Raw genomic sequence first — 24622 nt, 5'->3', positions numbered from 1 at the left:
TGATTTGACCTCAAAAGATATTTTCAATCACTCACTTTCCTTTGGTTAATTCCCTGGTTTAGTTATAATATAGCCTATTTTGATTTAAAAAAAATAATATCTCTTGCACACAGTTGTTTAATTTTCAGCCAGCCAGCCCCGGGGCTTCTGATGAATTCTTTCTATTATGAAAGTGCCACATTTAAGGTCTAATTTCTTTAAAAATCAGTGATCTTCATTGGCTGTATATATATATAAAGTGGGTCTCAGATCAGACAAGAAGCCCTGCATTAAATTACATTATCCTCCATCATGTGCTCCGGCTTCCCCCACAGTCTAAGGACATGCAGTATAGGTGAATTGAATAAACTAAACTGGTCGTAGTGTATGTGTGTGAATGCAAGCGTGTATGGGTGTTTCCCAGTGTTGGGTTGTGGCTGGAAAGGCATCCGCTGCGTAAAACATATGCTGGATAAGTTGGTGGTTCATTCCGCTGTGGCAAACCCCGATTAATAAAGGGACTAAGTCGAATGTTTCTCTTTTCATGCACCACAGCAGTGATCAATCTGCAGGTTATTTAGTGTAACACATCCTTAAGTTTCCAATGTCTGTTGTTCAGTTTAAAAGTAAATCAGGTTTACACTGCAAGAGTTCCTTTGGGGATGAAATTATCACTGTTATTTACTGTATCTCCTACTGCTAATAGCAATACCTTATTTTTCACTTCCACATTAAAGTGCAGTGTTTGGATTCAGATGCTTTCAAAAGTTTCAAAATGAATGCATTTTGCCAATAACAATAAAAACTAAAAAAAATTGTAGGATATTTTTTTACATTTTCCATTGTTGCATTGCTGTTTAATCATTTGATGGAGCTGAAATTTAAAATGAAAATGCTGTTTAATACTATTTGGTAACAAAAAAGGGAAAAATATATTTGCAATTAATAGTAACAAGCTCGAAGTCAGATATATTTAAAATAAATAAAAATTAAGCCAGTAAATCTACCAAATATTGTTGTGTTACTTTTGACCCAGCTGTGTGTTACTTTCATCCATGCTGATGGGGTCAAACGTGTCAAAGTGCAGTTCATGTTTAAAGTGAAGTTATTTTGGAGTTGTTTTTCATTGATACCAAATAACACCAGATTTTGATAGTCCACTCTTGTGATTTAGTAACCACAGCAAAAATATATTTCTACAAAAAAACATTATCTTTAAAAAATTTGGTTTTTATGAAAAATACTTCCGTGTGTTATTAATTTATTGCTTTTTCTTGCTAAATTTTATTTTCAAAATTATACATTTTCAAAGAAACCCCCTTAAATTTTTACATTCAGAAAAGATTTTGATATGTATCACTAATAATTCTATTGTATACACTGTATTTAAATGCAGGGTTCTTCACAATTCATTTATGTTGCCACTACACAAATCGATTAAGTTAACTTAACAAATTTACATGGATTGAACATAAAACTATTAAAATGTCCCCCAAAATATCTGAAGAATTGTGTTAAAGTTATGATAGCTGTTTTAACATCAAGTTATGATTAAATTGCCTCTTGTTACAGTAATTAAATGGTTTGATAACAAGAAGAAAAAGTTTATGGGTCACCACATTGAAATGATCTATAATAATTTATGAGTCTTATAAACTTGTTGAATTTGCTGTGATTTAAGTTATGTAACCCTTGTCTCTTTGTTCATAATGTAGGCTATCTTCTTTGTAATAGTATTCATTCTGGCATTTAAAAAAACACTAGCTGACTAGCTTAGACAATATGTGAAGATATATGGTTCCTCTGGCCAATCAGGAACCACTCAATGCACGTCTATATGCCTGCCAGATGCCATTAACATGCCCGCACTCACACGTCTGTCCCGCCCAAACTGCCCCAATTACAGGAAATCACAGGAAGTTCATTAGCGTTATCGGTAAAGAGGGAGGCGGTGGCGGTCACGTACGGCCCGGGCCCTGGGGTGAAATGCCCTGAGGAGAGAGACGTACGCTTTAACCGGCTTCACATACACTGCTCAGCACGTACACGCACACCATAACGCAAACGTGAGCGATTTCACATATGTCAATGCCAGCTTGCGTGCGCTCACGCTGATATGGCCAATCACAGCGCAGCACGCTTCATTTGAATATTCTGGAACTGAATGGGTTTGTTGACATTGAGGTTATTGCTTTGAAAGTGAAACTATTTGAGCCTACACTGTAGAACAATATCTGTAAAATGATGATTACTGCTGCTTGTTTAAACTACCGGTTTAAAACGAGCTAATAAAACACATTTTTTGTAATTTCTTTGGCCAGTTTATTTGTTTATGTGCAATCCACTAAAAATTGTAAACTATTAAGTTACCTTAAGCATTTTGTGTAGGGACAACGTGAAGGAATTGCGTTGGTCCAACTATTCTTTGTTTGAGGATTACTCAATTAACTGGATTTGGTTATTGATGATTTGACGTGATCCAGGATTGTTTCTTGTTCAAACCTCATCAAAGCAACAGATCTGGAAGCTCAAACCCATAGATATATACACTAGATATCGCATACGGACCCTGAGCATCCGTCAATAGCGCTGCCATATTTGTACAGTGCTCCCAGGACAAATGTCATTCAACCGCACTAGTCAAGACAGTGTTGCTTTGTGAAGAAGCTGGACTTTAGAGCTGTCTACGAGTGTAGTAACGAGCAAACAAAGAAAACAAAGCACAAAGGCAGAACATTTCATAGGTAAGATTTAGTTTTTTATGTTTTTGTATGTTATAAACTTTTGTGCTAAACAGGTAACGTTATTTATGGTAATACAGTCACTTGCAATGCATTCACCATAAGGCAAAGTAGCACCAACTCGCACTAAACACTCGGCTTATGCTAGTTTTGTTGAATAAAATCAGCAAACAATGCAAAAGAAATATGACAACGAGATGCTGCGGTGCCAGAAACTTGTATTAGTGTCGGCTAAATGAAGGAGTCGTTTATAATGGAGATTGATTCCCAAACTAATCGCTCCCTCTGTCAGTATGAGAAGTGAAAGCAGGAGAGGAGGTGTGTTTCAGGACATGGATTAGATCAAATTTAACAGGGAGGGTGTATAGTACATTTCCATACACACAAACACAAGCTTTTTGTCAGGAATGCCTGAGCGATCACTTATCCATCAATGTAGAAAAGTGATGTAAAATTATAATTTTCGTAATTAAAAAGAAAAATTGCATACTGACCACCAGGAAAACTCCCGATCATAGATATATGTGTATATGTGTATTTCTCTGGCTCTGGATGGCCACAGGCCTCCACTGCAGCTTGGTCCAGCATTCATTTCAAAGGAGTGCTACCCTGTACTAAAATGGCGGCTCTATTGATGCATTCCTTCCAGTAGACAACAACAGGGTAGATGACATCTAATGTACATATCTATGGCTCAAACCTGCTCAGGAGCAGCAGCTTATTTCATATAAACAGGATTAGATCAGGTCTTTTCAAGCAAAGGTAATAGAGTGGAGGAACTATGACGTCAATTTGTATGCAAAAACCCAGAAGCGAGTTAGCATTTTAGCAGTTCCGGTTCACTCGTCCCAAAGTCAATGGTTTTTTTTAATGGTATTTCAGTAAAATCGTTTAAATAAAGTCTGTGGCTAACACAAACTCAAGATACTTTCACGTTTTATTCTACAACATAAAACACATCAGTTACATCCCAATCTTTAATTTTTAAATCGGCTATGCTTAAAAGACGGTTGCTATCAAGTTAAATGGGACTACAGGCGGTGTCAGAGACATTATACGTCATCGAGCTGGTCTGTAGTGCAGCCCACTTGTGTTGAACATCTAGATTTGTCTGTTATTTAAGTATTTTCGTAAATAGTATATTATAGTTTGTAGTATTTTTCAAATTGGGAATTCATATTGTGTGTAGATAATGCCTTCACATGTAAAGACTGTCAAGACAGATTAATTTGTTGATGCTTTATTTTAATTAAACAATATTATGAAGATACTGCTTACCAGTGCAGCCTGTCTCTTTCTCCTGCTCTCAGTAATGCAAACGTGTGAATAAATGTGTAAAAATACACACACATTAACTGTTATTTTAACGTGATCAAGTGATTTTTCAGCGTTTTTTTTTTCTTCATCTGAACACATTTAACTCTGTCATACCTGCAATATTTACACTCCTCCTTAAAATTCATAGCATATGTGAATGTCTGGGCTGATATTTACTGTACTTCGTAACATAAAAAGAATATTTAATGTTGTTCTCAATCCATGATGGAACTTGCAGGCATATAGACTTGTCCCTCACGCCTCATTTCTGTCGTCTGTTAAGGTAAGCAGGCTGTGTGCACGGTCGGTCGGTCGGTTACTTTTAGGAAACATTTTGGGCTAATAACTAGCGCCTATGGTAAATAATGTATCATCGTGTTCTTATTCTGTTTTTCGTGATTGGTCTTCTATGGGCCCTAATACCAATAAGCACTTGTATGATAAAGGTATATTTTTCTCATTTTCAGATTTGCCTCAAACGTTTCATCTTCCCAAAACTCATCTTTTTCGCTTCTTTCAGATGAGACATTTTGTACAAAATCAGTTTCCTATTCTTCCTCCTGATTTTAAAATGGACACCATTCTTTCTTTTAACCCAGACAGAAATGGGATAGTCTCTATCATCTATCTGCCAATAAATTCTTTGAATTCTGACTCCTCTGAATTCCCTAAGAATACCTGGGAACAAGCGTCGGGATCAATGAAATAGAATGGGATTATAAACTCAATTTTGTACACAGTTCTACTATATGTGCCTAACACAGTTTAATGCAATGCAAGATTTTTCACAGAGCACACTACACTCATGCCAGATTAGCCAAAATATACCCACATAGAAGCAATACTTATAATAATGTCAAGTAAAAAAGGTCTCCAGTAAATCACACACACACTTTTGGTCTTGTTCAAGATTGACTGCGTTTTGGTCTACAATATTCAATACTTTTGAAAAAACTTTGAAAAGCCACTCCAAACCACTCCAAACTCCCTTACAGCACTATTCGGAATTCTGTTTGGGCCAAATTTGCCTTCAACAACACAGAACGTTGTGGATTTCACCACATTATTGGCTAGGAGGCTTATTCTCCTTAAGTGAAAACAAACATCTCCATTTTCACATGACAGATGGATGAAATAATTTGTTTGTGTTTAAAGTTGGGAAAAAATCAGGTCTTCATTAAGAGGGTCTTTCAATTTTTTTTTACAAAACACGGACACTTTGTTAAACTATATTGACACTATTGATATTGAAGCAGAAGAGGAATAAAGCTTTATTATTATTATTATTTATTACTTGTATTGTTAGTTTTTTGTTATTTATTTATTTATTTTAATTACTGTGTTATTTAATAACGATATTGTTTTTTATGTTCATTGGTTCTTAGTTGTGAAAACAGTATATTACTTATTTTTGGATGTACAGTATATGATACTGAATCTGCACAAGATGTTAATAAATATATTTGGCAAAAAAAAAAAAAAAGAAGATTTATACCAATATAATCATTTAATTATTATGATTATTATTTAAAATAACTGCTTTCTTCTTTGTGACTATTACATTTCTTCCTGTAAATGTTTCCCTGTGATCCATTCCGAAATCATTCTAATAGCACCAGAATCATTTCTTATCAATGTTAAATCCATATTTGTTGGTCAATAATGTTGTGCAAATCAAGATAAAACTACCATTTGAAAGTTTCGTCTATAAGATAAAAAAGAAAAGCATGAAACACATGAATGCCTTTATTAAGCAACCATACATTCATTTGAACAGATTTAAAATACAGAGGGTTACTGTTTAATACACTCAAAAATCTGAGTTGTTCAAGCCCAATTTTGGGTAAAATATGAACATATTACATTTATAGGATCAAATTTTACCCAACATTTGCGCTTGTCCATATTTGGTCCCAATTTATATTAAGTGTCCTTAACTAATACGTACTTACAATGCAATTAATAATTCATTACAATGTACTTATTGTGTAAATACATGTTTTTACATTGTACTTATGCTTGATTAAATACTTGCATGTAATTACTGTATATCTGTAATTAATTGATGTATTTACACTTATTATTACACTCTTGATCATCTCTTACACTTTAACTCACCCTAAACCTACCCATACAACCAAACCTGTCCCTAACCCTAATCGTTTCCCACCTAAAGTGTTCTGCAATACATTATGAACACATTGTATTTACATTTTGAAGTACAGTTGAGGTCAGAATTATTAGCCCCCCTTCAATTTTTTTTTCTTTTTTAAATATTTCCCAAATTGTGTTGAACAAAGCAAAGAAATTTTCACAGTATGTCTGATAATATTTTTTTCTTCTGGAGAAAGTCTTATTTGTATTATTTCAGCTAGAATAAAAGCAGTTTTTAATTTTTTAAACACCAATTTAAGGTCAAATTTATTAGCCCGACCCCCCCCCCCCCCCCTTTTTTTTTTTTCGATTGTCTACAGAACAAACCATCGTTATACAATAACTTGCCTAATTACCCTAACCTGCCTATTTAACCCAATTAACCTATTTAAGCCTTTAAATGTCACTTTAAGCTGTATAGAAGTGTCTTGTAAAATATCTAGTCAAATACTATTTACTGTCATCATGACAAAGATAAAATAAATCAGTTATTAGAAATGAGTTATTAAAACTATTATGTTTAGAAATGTGTTGAAATCTCTCCGTTAAACAGAAATTGGGGAATAAATAAACAGGGGGCTAATAATTCAGGGGGGCTAATAATTCTGACTTCAACTGTAGATAGTAGTTAAAGACACTTCATATAAAGTGGGACCCCATATTTTACCCAATAGAATTAAAGTGTACACACCCCATATGCACTAGAAAATACAGTAGTATAGTAATACACACTGAATAAAGCCCAAAAGATGACATTATGCATTAGTTTTTATGCTTTGCAATAGCATTTTTATTTCACCTCTAAGCTTTAAACTCTACGTTTGACTTCTGGCAACAATAAAAATGAATAACGATGAGCTCAGACCCAGTTTCAGTGCAAACACCTTCATTTGAATGCTGAATGAAACTGATCTGAGTGTTTACAATCATAATGGCTGTAAATGTGTTCTGGCATAACACTATTATGAAACTGACATTAGCAGTATATATAGAAGCAGTAATCCAATCTACTCTTCTGCAGACCTCTGCAGTAATGAGCTGGTATTTGAATAACTCCAAATATGACTCAATTATAATATTTTTATTGACTTAATTATAATATTTTTATAATGTATAAGTGTTTTTGTAAGCTTAAACTCCGCATTTAGCTTTTGGAGGGAAAATAAAAGGAGCAAAACAGCAATAACATCAGTATTAGTGCTGTAGGACAGACTGAAGAACTCAACCTTAACCAATAATCAGCATATACCTTCATAAAAACCTTTCACATTTAAGCCCAGAATAAATATAGATCGATGAAGAGGAAACTCCATGTTGATTTTTCTCCAAGAAATCCTGTGAGGAAAAAAGAGACATGAGATGATATGAAAATATGAACGTAAACAGCAGATAGTTATGCATATTGTTATTTATATATATTATATCATGCATTTATTTGCTTCATATAGAGATTCCTGACTTTTTATGAGTTTAGTATGGCATACATACACCCAACATTTGTTATAAGCACTTCAAATACACTTGAGAGTACTGAAGTATTGTATTATTGTACAAAAAAGTCTGGCAAGCACGCAAGAAACCTCCAGCTGTACTTTACTTAGTACTGCATGTGGCAATAAATGTTTCCGAAATGAGTTTCAGATGAAGAAACAAACTCATCTCCATCATTATTCGGCCTGTAGGTGAGTAAAATCAGGGTGTGGGGACTGGGGGGTCGTCAGTTTTTCAGTTGTGTTCGGTACTATGCCTCAGTGAACCAGTTATGTATTTAATTCAATTGCATCTAACTGTTATCGAGTGGTTCTTAATGACATTTGTGATATTAAATTAACGGCCACTTTATTAGGTACACCTGTCCAACTGCTCGTTGATGCAAATGTCTAATCAGCCAATCACATGGCAGCAGCTCAATGCATTTAGTTAACAACATAAAAGCATGGATCCATCCTGCCTTGCATCAATGGTTCAGGCTGGTGGCTGTGGTGTAATGGTGTGGGGGATATTTTCTTGGCACACTTTGGGACTATTTAGTATCTATTGAGCATTGTGTCAACGGCACAGCCACAGAAGATGGCTACTTCCAGCAGGATAACACTCCATGTCATAAATCGTGAATCATCTCAAACTGGTTTCTTGAACATGACAATGAGTTCACTGTACTCAAATGGCCTCCACAGTCACCAGAGCTCAATCCAATAGAGCACCTTTGGGATGTGGCGGAATGGGAGATTCCATCAGGGATGCCGCAAACATGCATTCACAATGGTATGAACCATTATAGGGATGGTCAAATGTATTATTTTAGTTAGTAATATTGTTTAAGATACTGATCAGAGCAAACTATTTCTTAAATATTAAAAGACAGACCCCCATACACCTTCTTTTGATGTCTTTCAGGGGGGATCAAGCATCAATTAGGGGGGGCCAGACTTCCCCAAACAGCCCTGTAATTTGCACCCTGAGTAAAATGTATATACGGCTTTCTCATATTCAACCTCAATATTTGGTTGTTAAAAATCAATGAGTTGGTCATCTTGAAGATTCTCTCATTGCTGGAAAAAGCTGATGTGGGAACACATCCTTTTGGTTATGTAAAACTTGTCTCACTGTCTTTAACGTCCTAATATCTTAAGCAACCCTAACAGATCTTCTGAATGCTGCTGCAGTTTCTCGCTGTGCTGCCTGATGGAGAATTATTAAACCTTAAACTTCAATCAACACAAATAAGCCAAATAAGTGATCACATGTTCTCATCTACCTCTGTTTATTTTGATGTCACTGCAAGAGACTCGCTTATTATTCCTCATCCCAGGGGAATTTGATGTTAGTTCCTTTCATTTCCTCCCGAATGACTGCTGTGAACTTGGCGTCAAGCTCCGGGCTGAAGAAATTCTTCCAGTCTCCAGCAACACCTTTAAATATGCAGAGAAGAACCCAATAAGTAAATAAATAATACAATAATGTTTTTAAAGTTTCTTTTTTTTAAAGTGCATAATCAAGAGACACAAATATAATTTTTTGTTTTGCTTGTATACTGTATATCTCAAAAGGCTGGTACTCTGTAAAAGCCATTAGTTACTGTACTGAGTAAACCTGTTAACCAAGTAACTTTGAACTTTTGACGGTAACTTAATTTTTATAATTATGCACAGTTTATTTCCTTAATTTTAAGGAAACTGGTTTACTCACTCAGTAAAGTCAATTAACCACTTCAAAAGCAACAGCTTTACTCACTTTTTTACATTAACAAATCCCATTAAAAGCAACACGTTTGCTCACTTTTTAAAGTAAAGTCAAATAATCATTTAAAAAGCAACAGATTTTTTCATTTTTTAAGTCAACTATAATTGCTTTAATAGCAACAGATTTACTCATTTTTAAGTAAAGTCTACTAATCGCTTTAATAGCAACAGGTTAACTCACTTTTTTAAGTAAAGTCAACTACAATTGCTTTAATAGCAACACGTTAACTCACTTTTTTAAGTAAAGTCAACTATAATTGCTTTGAAAGCAACAGGTTAACTTATTTTTTAAGTAAAGTCAACTAATCATTTAAAAGCAACAGATTTACTCACTTTTTAAGTAAAGTCAACTATAATCACTTTAAAAGTAACAGGTTTACAAATTTTTTTAAGTAAAGTCAACTACAGTCGCTTTAAAAGCAACAGATTTACTCACTTTATAAAGTAAAGTCAACTATAATCGCTTTAAAAGCAACAGGTTTACTCATTTTTTTAAGTAAAGTCAACTATAATTGCTTTAAAAAGAAACAGATTGACTCACTTTATTAAGTAAAGTCAACTATAATTGCTTTAAAAGCAACAGGTTTACTCATTTTTTTAAGTAAAGTCAGCTATAATCGCTTTAAAAAGAAACAGATTTGCTCACTTTTTTAAGTAAAGTCAACTATAATTGCTTTAAAAGCAACAGGTTAACTCATTTTTTTTAATAAAGTCAGCTATTATCGCTTTAAAAGCAACAGATTTACTCTCTTTATTAAGTAAAGTCAACTATAATTGCTTTAAAAGCAACAGGTTTACTCATTTTTTTAAGTAAAGTCAACTATAATTGCTTTAATAGCAACAGGTTAACTCACTTTTTTAAGTAAAGTCAACTATAATTGCTTTAAAAGCAACAGGTTAACTCATTTTTTAATAAAGAAGCTATTATCGCTTTAAAAGCAACAGATTTACTCACTTTTTTTAAGTCAGCTATAATCGCTTTAAAAGCAACAGGTTTACTTTCTTTTTTAAGTCAAATAATTTCTTGTATAATGTAGCCATTGACTTATATTTTTTATATTTACAATCACCAAAAAAGCATAATTGGGTCTTCTTTAATTCTTCAATTAAGATTTTTTTTAAAAGCAAGGTTACCTTTTCTCAGGAAGGCTGACTTGTTGTTGTCCATAATTTCTTGTGGCACCATAGTGTAGTTCGACATTTTGTTCGTCTTCATGCTTTTAAAAGTGCTGTTATTGACGACCCGATCCAAAGCTTCTGTGCTGAGCTCCAGGCCCAGAAATTTTAACATCCGGCACAAGACTCCTCGAAGGTCCTACAATAACAATAACATTGGATATGTTAATAATAATCTTTGATCTTTGCTTGTTTGTTTATTTCCTCATGAGCTACTTATGGCTATTTCAGTTCTTTGTTAGTTCATGTTAAGTCACAGTGCATTAACTAATGCTAATAAGCATGAGTTTGGATGTTTATAAGCGTTAGAAAATGGTGAACTATTAATAAACACTGAACAAGTGTGGTTCGAAATTGGTTCACATTAGTAAATGCATTAACTAATAAAACCTTATTGTAAAGTGTGTCCATAAAAGCATATAACTTCATAATTCAACAAGAGATGATCCCAAAAAAATGAATAATTAAAAATAAAACATTTTACATTAAATACATTAGATACGATATTTTGTGTTTGATGTAAATAACTTAAAATTATTCGTCTGATCTTTAAGTGAGTGGCTCAATTTTACTTTACCTGAAGCATTTCTTCATAGGTGACGTACAGAATTCTGTCTTTGAGCTCTGGGTTTCGCCAGCTTTTAATGTGGTCAGACCATTTACCAAAAACAACTGTGAAAGCAATTGCAAACTGATCAGTTTAAAAGTTCTGATTCACAATCTATTCTTACTGTTTATATGGAACTGGTGACATTTTGCTTCAGCGAACATTAAAGAAGATTTCAGCTGAAAATGACTGACTGTGGTCTTTGGTGGTTCATAAAACAGAAGATACCAACAGTTTGGGAGTCAAAAATAGACATGTAGGGAAAACAAAACTAATATTCATGGCTCCTAATAATTCCTTGAGGTCTTAAGAAGCAATACAAACAATCTCTGCAAGTAAATCATTATTATTTCAATATTTCATCTTTAATGTACAGCCTCTGAATTGTGCATTTGGTTGTTTTGCTTCATAATACTTTAGAAGTTTATTATGAAGAGACACACATTTTATTTTTGTTTTTCTTATATACCGCATACCTCAAAGGGCTAGTACTCTGTAAAAGCCATGAGTTACATTAGCTCATCCTTCATTAGCTTAATTTTAAGGCAATGGGTTTACTCACTTTATTAATTAAAGTCAACTAATCGATTTAAAAAGAACAGGTTCACTCGATTATTTAAAATAAACAAATCGCTTTAAAAGCAACAGGTTTCCTCACTTTTTGTAGGTCAACTATAATTGCTTTAAAAGCAACAGTTTTCCTTACTCTTTTAAGTAAAGTCAACTATTATCGCTTTAAAAGCAACAGATTTACTCACTTTAAGTAAAAGCAGCAGATTTACTCACTTTTTGTAGGTCAACTATAATTGCTTTAAAAGCAACAGGTTTCCTCACTCTTTTAAGTCAACTATAATTGCTTTAAAAGCAACAGGTTTCCTCACACTTTTAAGTAAAGTCAGCTATTATCGCTTTAAAAGCAACAGGTTTCCTCACTTTTTTAAGTAAAGTCAACTATAATCGCTTTAAAAGCAACAGGTTTACTCACTCTTTTAAGTAAAGTCAACTATAATAGCTTTAAAAGCAACAGGTTTCCACACTTTTTTAAGTAAAGTCAGCTATTATCGCTTTAAAAGCAACAGATTTACTCATTTTTTAAGTAAAGTCAACTATAATTTCTTTAAAAGCAACATGTTAACTCACTTTTTAAGTGAAGCCAACCAATTGCTTTAAAAGCAACAAATTTCCTCACTTTTTAAAGTAAAAGCAACAGGTTTCCTCACTTTTTTAAGTAAAGTCAACTATAATAGCTTTAAAAGCAACAGGTTTACTCTCTTTTTTACTTAAAGTCAAATTAAATCGCTTTAAAAGCAACAGGTTTACTCACTTTAAGTAAAAGCAGCAAATTTCCTCACTTTTTTAAGTAAAGTCAGCTATAATCGCTTTAAAAGCAACAGGTTTACTCACTTTTTAAAGTAAAGTCAACTATAATTGCTTTAAAAGCAACAGGTTTACTCACTTTTTTACGTAAAGTCAACTAATTTATTGTACAATGTAGCCATTGACTTGTACTTTTACATTAAAAATCACCCAAAAGCTTGACTTGATCTTCTTTAATGTTCTACTGATGTAGAAAAATCCCCTACATGTTATATGGCCTGAGGATTAATAAATTAACAGCAAATTTTCATTTTTTAGATGAACTATCCCTTTAATACAACACTAAAATCAATAAAACATGTTCAATAAGTATAATTTAGTAATTGTATACCCTCATATTGAACACATCCACCGTTCATTTCATAAACTGCATTAGAATGCCTCACTTTCTCCTGACAGGAATTTGTTAACGAAGTCATCAAATGTTCCGGGGTCTTCAAGGAAACTGGCCATTTTGTGAAAGTGGTAAGAAGACACTATAACATCTTTAGGATTCCGTGCAACGTAGATTACCTGAAGATGAAAAACAAGAGATCTCCATTAAACACATTCATCAACTGCTCTGAAAAAACAAACTAGTGATTATTATACGTTTTTACACTATATGCAGCAACCCTTCACCATAACTTAATCTGCCATGATCCAATCGGCAACACTACTGTGGTTAGCAGAACTAGGGCTGCACAATATATCATTTCAGCATCGATATTGCAATGTAAGCATCCACAATAGTCACATCGCAGAATATGCAGGATGGGATTATAGTTGATATTATACTGCATCTATGTAGGAGTAAACATTTATCTCCTGACAAGTGTTTTTAAAGTGATAGTTCACCCAAAATTTAAACTGAACTCCCTATTTTCATTTCAGCCTTCACTTGTTTTAAACCTTTATGATATTTGAACAACTTAAACCTTTGAAACAACTAAAGGGTGAGCAAATAGTGAGTAAATTTTCCTTATTGGATGAACTATCCCCTTAAAGTATGCTACTGTGTTAATATTTCGACATTTGAGGTTAAAACATCAGGCCAAAAGATAATGTTTGTCACTCAAATAAGGATCAGATTATATAAAATAAAGACTATGCATCATTAATTATTATCTGTACCTGAATATGGTTAGACTCATTAATAAAACTAATTAGAAACAATAAATAAAATGTGTATCTTTACACTGTGTTTACAATTGAAGTTATTAGCCCCCTTTGAATTTTTTTTGTTACTTTTTTAAATATTTCCCAAATGATGTTTAACAGAGCAAGGAAATTTTCACAGTGTGTCTGATAATATTTTTTCGGTAACACTTTATAATTTTTTTTTCTTATTTATTTATTTATTTGACATGGACATCACAATTACACTGGACAACCAAATGCATTTGTTTAAGTGTTTTAGCAAACTTGCTAATTCTCAACACCTGTCCACAGGAGGCTTGACAAAATGGAACTATAATAAAGCATATACACAGCATCATAATTCTTTACATAAAATTACTGGAGCAAAGGCAAAAGCAAAGGCGACATGATCCAACAAACTAACAGTAGACTATTTATGCAAACACTGCTGTTTTGCTTTTAACCACTTTTTAAGAACACTACTAAAAATATTTAGATTAGTTTCTGATTTTAAGCTAACAGGTAAATCATTCCACAGTTTGGCTCCCTTTACAGAGAAAACAGACTGGCCAAAAGAGGTCTTACACTTTGGCACTAGACAGTCACCATTAGCAGTTGCCCGTGTCACTCTGTGAGAGGTTTGATGTCTACTGATTAGATCAGAAAACAGCATTGGAACATGATTATTTAAACATTTAAAAACCAATTGAAGATAATTAAATTTATAAAACTATCAAAACTAAAAAGGTTATGTTTACATAAAACTTCACAATGATGCCACCTCATAGGCTTTAAGTCCATCATTTTAACTGCTTGTTTATATATCGAGTCAATAGGCTTCAATGTAGTTAAAGAGGCTTGTGACCACGATGTAATGCAATATGTCAAGTGAGAGAATATGATTGTGTGCATGAATAATTTTGCAGTATGATATATTAAAAACCTTCTAATAAGACGAAAAGAGTTTAGACTTGGCTTAACTTTCTTACTCATATTTTTAACATGACTATCAAATTTTAAAATAATATTTACAGTAATTTTACTTCTTAGATAAAATTGCGAAGATGTATTGTTCAATTTTAAATTAATGTCTAGAGTTATGCCATACAACTACACGTAATAACTACACACTATGAATCATTTACTAAGCATTAGTATCTAGTGAATTGATTATTTGTTACGCATTAAATCTACATTAATAAGCATTAGTAAGCGGTTTATAACTGCAGATACAAATGCTGTATTCTTGACTTATAACCCCCTTTATAATGTGCTTAATAAATGCACTTTCATACTTTGTTAATCATTTATTTTTCATGACTAAATTAAGTATTGCATTATTTACAAACCATTTGTATTTAAGAGTAGTTGGTGGTTTTTAAGAAAATTTAGAATGAATTAGTAAATGATTAATAAACTGTTGAAATCAATCTTTATATATCTTATTATTCAGGCGTATAGTAATGGTTATGTTAATAAATGCTTTATTAACTCAACTTCATCTAGTTTTGTGACCTAATCTAAAGTGAGGACTATTAATGCTTTAAAATTCCCTTATAAATGTCAATTAAAGGCTCAGTATCAATTGAACAATACATCTTCGCAATTTTATCTAAGAAGTAAAATTACTGTAAATATTACACATTGCTAAATAACAGGAGTGTCAAAATATGACATAAAATTGGATAAAACAACAACAATATAATATTTTACCAATATAATAAGATGCAATGTTTAAACTGTACAGTAATTTTATTTTAGATAAGGTTGCAAAGATTTATTGTTCATTTGACACAGCTTCATTTCTGTATCTTCAATTGAATAGGAATGAATAATGTCGGTTATGTTCTTTTTTCCTGTTCAGAATATAACTGAGCCTTTAATGTCATTTATAAGGGATTTATAAAGCATAAATAGTCCTCACTTTAGATTAGATTACAAAACTGGTTGAAGTTGAGGTAATAAAGCATTTATTAACATACAAATTAACTATTAGTATATGCCTGAATAATAAAAATTATAAATGTTAATTTTAATAGTTTATTAATCATTTAACAACTCATTCTGAATGATCTTAAAAAACAACCAACTACAGTTAAATAACTGTTATAATGCAATACTTAATTTAGTCATAAAAAATAAATGATTAAACTATGAAAGTATGAAAGTGTTTACTAACATTTATTCATGTAGAGTTAATGCTTAACAGATCATGAATTACCTATTTGCTAATACTTAACAAAGGGTTTATAGTGTGTAGTAATAAAGTGTTCCTATTTTTTCTTATGCAGAAAGTTTTATTTGTTTTATTTCGCCTAAAATATAAGCTGTTTTTAAATTTTTTATTTTTATTTTAAGGGCAAAATTATTAGCCCCTTTAAGCTATATTAGTCAATAAATCGTCTAATTACCCAAACCTGTCTAGTTAACCTAATTAACCTAGTTAAGCCTTTAAATGTCACTTTAAGCTGTATAGAAGTGTCTTGAAAAATATCTAGTCAAATATTATTTACTGTCATCATGGCAAAGATAAAATAAATCAGTTATTAGAAATGAGTTAATAAAACTATTATGTTTAGAAATGTATTGAAGAAAATCTTCTTTCAGTTAAATAGGAATTGGGAAAAAATAAATAAACAGGGGGGTTAATAATTCAGGGGGGCTAATAATTCTGACTTCAACTGTCTCTATCTTTGTAACTTATTTGTTAGATATTATTTGATACTCGCTTCTCTACAAAATGACCCAAATCTAAAATGTAGACTTCTTCCCAAATAAAGCTATTTAAGTCGAAATTGTATTCACGTCACAATAACACACAAAATATTGCAATGTCAGCTGCGGGGAACATTGTCAACTATAGGCTTTAAGAAATATTTATTCAATGTTGTGCTAGCTACTGAAAAATAGTAACACAAGAAAGTAAATAGTAACATCAACCAAGCAAGCAAGCCAAAGGTGAGGTAAGGTTAAGATTTCATCTCACTATATTCAAAGTTCAGTATACAGCGGGGGAAATAAGTATTGAACACGTCACCATTTTTCTCTGAAAACATATTTCTAAAGGTGTTGTTGACTTGAAATTTTCACCGAATGTTGGTAACAACCAAAGAAATCCATATAGGCAAAGAAAACAAAACGAATGGGTTTACAAATGAAGTTATGTTGAATAAAATGAAATAACAAAGGGAAAAAGTATTGAACACATGAAGAAAGGGAGGTGTAGGAAGGCAGTGAAAGCCCAGACAGCAGCTGAAATCTCTCAGTAGTTCTTCAGCAACCCTCTGCCCTTTTTCATTGTAAATAATATAAGCTGCTTCAGTCCAACATCTACATTAGCAGGAGGATAATGATGAAACTAGGGTGGACATTTCAGCAAGACAATGATCCAAAACACAGCCAAGGAAACTCTCAAATGCTTTCAGAGAAAGAAAATCAAGCTGTAGAATGGCCCAGCCAATCACCTGACTTGAATCCAATAGAAAATAGAGATTAAAGATCAGATTTGATAGACGAGACCCACAGAACCATCAAGATTTTTACACTCTGTTGAAGTTCCAGGAAAAAAATGTGTCCCCCCTACTCTATATGAACCAATTACATAATGTGAGGCCTATACATCAGCCAATGCAGACTATACATTGAAACCACTTTTATCACAAGGCAATAAAACCCTATACATGCAATAATGTCACTTCAATAGGCTGTCCCACTGTACCTTGGCCTTGGATTTGTAGAAAGAGGAAGGCATCAAGCGATAAGGCATGTGAGAGACTATGGCTCGCGGTGAAGGGAGTTTATCAAGCACCACCGCAGCTCGTATCTCCTCCAGCCATGGGGCCCTATCCCAGTTTGGGATGGTCTGCACAGGTGTCAGGTCTCCTCCATTCAGAAGCGGAGGGAGAATATTTTGCATCCATGTGGTACCTGAAAAACACAAACAGAGACCAATGAGGATGCACTTATCATTGATGCATAATAATACAGGATGTACAGTTGAAGTCAGAATTATTAGCCCCCCTTTGAATTTTTTTTCTTTTTTTAAGTATTTGCCAAATGATGTTGAACAGAGCAAGTAAATTTTCACAGTGTGTCCGATAATATTTTTTCTTCTGGAGAAAGTCTTATTTGTTTTATTTCAGCTAGAATAAAAGCAGTTTTTAATTTTCTAAAACAATTTTAAGGTCAAAATTATTAGCCCCCTTCAGCTAATTTTTTTCGATAGTCTACAGAACAAACCATCATTATACAATAACTTGCCTAATTACCATAACCTGCCTAGTTAACCCAATTAACCTAGTTAAGCCATTAAATGTCACTTTAAGCTGTATAGAAGTGTCTTGAAAAATATCCAGTAGAATATTATTTACTGTCATCATGACAAAGATAAAATAAATCAGTTATTAGAAATGAGTTATTAAAACTATTATGTTTAGAAATGTGTGGAAGAAATCTTCTTTCTGTTAAACAGAAATTGGGGGGAAAATAAACAGGGGGTCTAATAATTCTGACTTTAACTGTACATTTGCATTTAATTTAGGACACTTAAAGAGATAGTTGACCCCAAAATAAAAATTCTGTCATCTTTTAATCATCCTTTACTTGTTACAATTTCCACTGTTGAACACAAAAGTTACTTTGAAGAAATCTGGTTGATGGTTTCCATTAACTTCCATAGTAATTGTTTTTTCCTATTATGGATGTACAGTACTGCTGGATACAATCGGCCAGCATTCTTCAAAGTATCTTCTTATGTGTTCAACAGAAGAAAGAAACTCATAAAAATTTAAAACCACAGGAGGGAATATAAAAGATGAGGTCATTCTTATTTTTGGGTGAACTATCCCTTTAATTTTATATTATGAACAGTAAAAACTGCAATAGAAAAGTTCTCTGTTTCGAGTCCTGGCTGGGCCAGTTGGCATTTCTGTGTGGAGTTTGCATGTTCTCCCTATGTTGGAGCGGGTTTCTCCACAGTCCAAAGACATGTGGTATAGGTGAACTGAATAAACTAAATTTGTCGTAGTCTACAGTGCATCCGGAAAGTTTTGATGCCTTTACATTGTACACCCGACAGGAGATCTTGGATATTGGTTTGTGCATTCCAGACAGTTTTATTAGCAATCTTTGACTCATCCCTGAGATCGCCAGAACACCTAGGCCTAAGCGTCCTACCCGGCTGGGCGGAAGTGCTCGAAGGCGGCGTAGAGAACGTAAACAAAGAAGGAGGAAGCGGGTGGGCTAAGAGCTAAGCTAAAGCTAACACCACACCAGCTCTCTTTACCTAGCATCTTTCTCGCCAATGTACAGTCACTGGTGAACAAAATGGATGAGATTCGACTGCGCATCAACCACAGCAAAAGATTATGGAACTGTAATGTCATGATTTTCACAGAAACATGGCTAAACAGTGGGATACCAGACAACGCTATATCGCTAACTGAGCATCAAACATTCCGAGCAGACAGAACGGTGGATGACTCTGGTAAGACCAGAGGTGGAGGATTATGCATTTATATTAACAAAGCTTGGTGCACAAACTCTGTCATCATTGGGAGACATTGCTCTGTTAACCTGGAATTTCTAATGGTTAAATGTAGACCGTTTTATCTGCCACGGGAGTTCACCTCCACCATAATAACTGCTGCCTATATTCCTCCCGATGCTGATGCCAAGCTTGCTATGAATGAACTTCATGCAGCCATCAGCAAACAACAGACTGCTCACCTGGAGGCTGCTTTTATTGTTGCGGGGGATTTTAATCACTCAAACTTAAAGACAGTGCTCCCCAAATTCCATCAGAACATTTTCTGCCACACAAGGGGAAACAAAACTTTAGACCAAGTTTACACAAACATGGCTGAAGCATATGCTGTGACCCCCCTCCCCCACTTGGTTCAATCAGATCACCTTTCTTTGTTTCTCACCCGCAAGTACTCACCCCTCATCAACCATGTGAAGCCATCAGTAAGGACCATCAAAGTGTGGCCAGCGGGGGTGGACTCCAAACTCCAGGACAGGTTTGAACACACAGACTGGAGTATGTTTGCTTCCCAGGCCACATGTGGCTCTCACACAGACATTGACAGTTACACTTCCTCTGTTCTGGAATATATCAACACCACCATAGACAGTGTTACAACCCAGAAACAAATCACCATATACCCAAATCAAAAGCCATGGATGAACAAGGAGGTGCGCCTCCTGATGAAGGCACGCAACACTGCCTTCAGATCAGGGGATGCACAGGCCTACAGCACTTCCAGGGCTAATCTGAAGAGGGGCATCAAAAAGGCCAAGCACTATTACAAGCTAAAGCTAGAGGAGCACTTTTCCAACTCAGATCCTTGGCGCTTGTGGCAGGGCATCCAGGCCATCAGCAACTACAAACCCAGCCAGTCCACCCCCACAGCCACAAATGTCTCCTTCCTGAACGAGCTAAATGACTTTTATGCCCGCTTTGAAAGAGACAATACAGAACCCTACACCAGGAACACTACCTCAACCGAACACTCACCTGTCACACTCACCTCCTCAGAAGTCTACACCGCTCTGAGTCGGATCAATGTGCCTAAGGCTGCTGGATCTGCTGGAACCACCTCTATTGTGCCAGTGTCGAAACACTCCAGCCCAACATGCCTGAATGACTACCGCCCTGTAGCACTCACACCCATCATCATGAAGTGCTTCGAGCGGTTGGTGCTGGCACATCTGAAAGACTCTCTGCCATCCACACTGGACCCACATCAGTTTGCCTATCGTGGCAACAGGAGCACAGAAGATGCTGTCTCCATAGCACTGCAGACTTCAGCTCAGCATTCAACACTGTCATACCCTCTAAGTTACTGATCAAACTTAGAGACCTGGATATTGACGCGTCTCTCTGCAACTGGGTTATGGACTTTCTGACTAACAGACCTCAGAATGTCAGATCAGGCCACATCTGCTCCACCACTGTCACACTCAACACTGGTGTACCACAGGGCTGTGTGGCCCCTTCCTCTACTCCCTTTTTACCATCGACTGTAGGCCTGTGAACAGATCCAACACCATCATCAAATTTGCAGATGACATCCCAGTGATTGGTCTAATCAGCAACAATGATGAGACTGCCTACAGGGAGGAGATACAGCATATGGCCACTTGGTGCACCGACAATAATCTGCTCCTTAACACCAACAAGACCAAGGAGCTCATTGTGGACTTCAGGAAGGGACGAACAGGCTCACATGATCCCATCCACATTAATGGGATGGCCGTTGAGCCTGTCTCATCCTTCAAGTTCCTGGGGACCCACATCTCAAAGGACCTTTCCTGGACCACCAACACCTCCAGCCTGGTCAAGAAGGCTCATCAGCGCCTATTTTTCTTGAGGCAACTTAAGAAGAATCAGCTTTCATCAGCCGTCTTGGTGAACTTCTACCGCTGCACAATAGAAAGCATCCTGACCAACTGCGTCACAGTCTGGTATGGAAGCTGCTCTGTTGTTGAGCGTAAGGCACTGCAGCGGGTGGTGAAAACTGCCCAATGCATCACAGGGACTACACTGCCAGCCATTGAGGACATCCAGAAGAAACACTGTCTGCACCGAGCACGCAGTATTCTTAAGGACACCTCTCACCCTGCTCACAGACTGTTTTCTCTCCTGCCTTCCGGCAGGCGCTTCAGGCTCCCTAAACTGCATTTTGTTGCCTTGTACATGTGTAATGACAATAAAGCTGAATCTAATCTAATCTGATCTGATTGAGATGGATTGTTGGTGATTGGATGGACAGCGTTACTTGGATAGAGGAAAATGAAGACCTGTTTGCAATTATCTAAGACCTACAACAATATTTCAGTGAATTTAAGACTTTTTAAGGTTAAGGTTTTTTAAATTTAAGACACTTTAAGACTTTTTAAGACCCAGCGGACACCCTGGTCAAAGAACTGTGCTATTACAGAATGAATTGATAGTTTAAAACAAGACAAAATGCAGAGACTATAGGTGCACACTTTTATGCAAAGTGACAGTATTTAATCATTGGGTGTTTGTTAAAAAAAAAAAACAGGCAAAGCTGGTTTGTTTAATTAGTGCACAATTTGAAAATGTCAGAGTCCTTTGCACACTCTCAGAAATAAAGGTACAGAAGCTGTCACTGGAGTGGTACCTTTTCAAAGGGTACACATTTGTACTTGAAGGGTCCATATTGGTATCTCACGGGTACATATTAGTACCTAAAAATTTAAAGTGGAACACTTTTGTACTTTTTAGATACTATTATGTACCCGTGAGGTATTAATATGGACCTTTTAGGTGCAAACTTACCCAAGTGACAGCTCGTGTACCTTTATTTCTGAGAGTGCATGTACAAAATATTTATCAAAACAGAAACATGTGCACTTACTCTGCAATGTAAGAGCTCCCACAAAGAAGTAAACATTGAAGACAACAAGGCATCTTACCAGATTTTGGATAGGTAACAGCAAAAACATCATCATCTTTGACTTGGAAATCCTCAAGATATTGCAGACTTTCCTCTGAGTGTGCGAGCTTAGGGAGCAGGAAACCCTTGTAGAGCAGATTGAATTCGCTGACCTCCATCCTTTGCTGACTGGACTTTAGGAAAACAAGGTAGATTTGTGCACAGTGTTCTGTGGGAACTCGCTGGTGTTTGTAAGGGAGGAGATAGACTGAAGTAGAGATTGAATGAGAGCGTGTGTGTTTATGTGTGTGTGTGTGTGAGTGAGAGAGAAAGAGAGAGAGAGAGTGAGTGACGTTTAATGGTGAGAACATTTATTAACCCAACAGGGAGCCGCATATCTGCTGCTGACATTCAGAGGAAAGTTTGGGTGAAAGGTAACTTGTGTCCAAGAGCAATTATGAAAAGATTTTACATGCTAAAACAGGAAGAAAGGGGGATTTATGTGAAAGAAAAGAAAGAATTTGTTATAATGCAAGCAGTCAGATGACAATACTGTGATATTTCTGGATTTTTGTTTTCATTAACTAGATTACGTACATGGTGTAAGTCTCTTCAGGGAAATCCACCGCTTGCCAAGAGCATTATGAAAGAGCACAAGTACTTTTTTTGCCATGTGAGAAGGGAAGTGCAATAGGTCAGAGGAAAGCCAGGGAGAAAGAGGTGTAAAGAAAAGAGGTTTGAAAGTGAATGAAAGAGTCTAGTTTAAAAACATTTGTGAGAACATCGGAGACGTGTAACAGAGCTTCCAAGAGTTTGTTCAAAAGGAAGGCTTAAAACATTTAAAGAAGGAGAAAATATAGCAACAAAACTTTCCTAAACAAAAAATTAAAAAAATTAAAGATCAAAAGATAAAAGAAATTCACCCCACAGGGGGCGCCCATGAGGATTATATAGAGTTTTGGGTTAAGGGTTTAGTATTATTTCATGTTAATGTTAAGTGTTTAGGGTTATTTAGTGTTAGGGTTCAGGGTTTAGGGTTTAGGGCAGGGGTGCCCAAACTCGGTCCTGGAGGGCCAGTGTCCTGCATATTTTAGTTCCAACCCCAATCAAACACACCTGAACCAACTAATCAAGCTCTTTCTAGGTGTACTAGAAATTTCCTGGCAGGTGTGTTGAAGGAAGTTGGAGCTAAACTATGCAGGACACTGGCCCTCCAGGAGCGAGTTTGGACACCCCTGGTTTAGGGTTAAGGGTTTAAAGTTTAGGGTTATTTATTGTTAGGGTTCAGGGTTAAATAGTGTAAAGGTTTAGGTTTTAGGGATTAGAGTTTAGGGTTAAGTTGCATATAGGTAAGGGGGTAAAAGCGAGTTTCACACTCATTAGAATATGCAATCTAATTGGCCTAGATTTACAAGGCTGTATGTCTTGAAGCACAGGTCCGATTTGTATGTATGAGGTGTCATTTGATTCCCTGCCTGCCTGCCTGCCTCTATATCTGTCTGTGTGTATCTATTGTTCAATCCTGCAAAAAAGTGTCTAGTCTTAGCAGAAAATCATCCTACAGGGGGCACATATGAGGATTATATAGGGTTTTGGGTTTAGTATTAAGTGTTAAGGTTAAGGGTTTAGGGTTTAGAGTGTATGGTTATTTAGGGTAAGGGTATAGGGTTATTTAGTGTTATAGTTAGGGTTAGGTTAGGGTTCTTTAGTGCAAAAAAAAAAAATAAAAAAAATAAAAAAAATAAATAAATAAATAAATAAAGAGTTTATTAAATGAAGCAAAAGTGTTCAGAGTTTGTTTGAAGTTCAAAAGTAAGTCTGAAAACATTTAAAGAAAGAAAAAATATTACAACTAAATGCTCAAAACACTCTTAAATAAACAAATTTTAAAATTCAGATGATAAGTTTTAAAGTTTAAAAGAAAGTTCGAAAACATCCGACAGCAACAAGTTATGCAATTAAAAGTACAGTTTGGGCACCCCTGATAATTTTCATAATTGCAAGCCACAGCCTGCCGGCCGTTCAAATCCGCAAATTCATTTGAATATATTTTATACCCAAGGGAAAAGCAACATTTCAGTTGTGACATAAGAATTATTTAATCAAAATATGCAAGACATTTAAGTCTTACCCCGTGTTTGCATGGGTTTCCTCTTGGTGCTCTGGTTTCCCCCAAATGTCCAAATACATGTGGTACAGGTGAATTAAGTAAGCTAAAAAAATTGTCTGTAGTGTATGTGTGTGAATGAGTGTGTATGGATGTTTCCCAGTGATGGGTTGCAGCTGGAAGAGCATCCGCTTCGCAAAACATATGCTGGATAAGTTGGCGGTTTATTCCGCTGTAGCAACCTCAGATTAATAAAGGGACTAAGCCAAAAAGAAAACGAATGAATGAATTTAGTCTTAACAAAAACAGACAGGTGCAAAAATTTGGAAACCCCAACAGAATAATGACATCAAACGTTTGTACAGCCACCTTTTGCTGAAATAACAGCCTGTAGATGC

At 35.2% G+C, this 24622-nt stretch overlaps 1 protein-coding gene across 1 annotated transcript; it reads right to left on the bottom strand.

Moving 5' to 3' along the window:
* Positions 1-6957: 6957 nt before the first annotated feature.
* Positions 6958-22426, bottom strand: sult2st3 (sulfotransferase family 2, cytosolic sulfotransferase 3). Its single transcript, XM_056475268.1, has 7 exons — positions 22158-22426; positions 17431-17639; positions 12980-13106; positions 11187-11281; positions 10568-10748; positions 8950-9103; positions 6958-7526 (listed from the first exon to the last, which is right to left on the bottom strand). Exons 1-6 carry the CDS (start codon positions 22294-22296, stop codon positions 8988-8990), a joined length of 867 nt encoding a protein of 288 aa, XP_056331243.1. The 5' UTR covers positions 22297-22426; the 3' UTR covers positions 6958-7526; positions 8950-8987.
* Between the last annotated feature and the right edge of the window lie 2196 nt (positions 22427-24622).

The sequence above is a fragment of the Danio aesculapii genome, chromosome 16, assembly GCF_903798145.1.
Source record: "Danio aesculapii chromosome 16, fDanAes4.1, whole genome shotgun sequence".
Taxonomy (NCBI): domain Eukaryota; kingdom Metazoa; phylum Chordata; class Actinopteri; order Cypriniformes; family Danionidae; genus Danio; species Danio aesculapii.
The sequence above is the reverse complement of the archived record's forward strand: the minus strand, read 5'-3'. Positions and strand labels throughout refer to the sequence as shown.

Bases quoted from the DNA above. Each gene is read 5' to 3' on its own strand.
- sult2st3 (XM_056475268.1), bottom strand. From the start codon at position 22,296: ATGGAGGTCAGCGAATTCAATCTGCTCTACAAGGGTTTCCTGCTCCCT. The intron at 17,640-22,157 runs GTAAGATGCCTT...TGTGTTTTTCAG, and splicing joins TGTTACCTATCCAAAATCTG to GTACCACATGGATGCAAAAT. The intron at 10,749-11,186 runs GTAAAGTAAAAT...TTGTTATTGTAG, and splicing joins CCTATGAAGAAATGCTTCAG to GACCTTCGAGGAGTCTTGTG.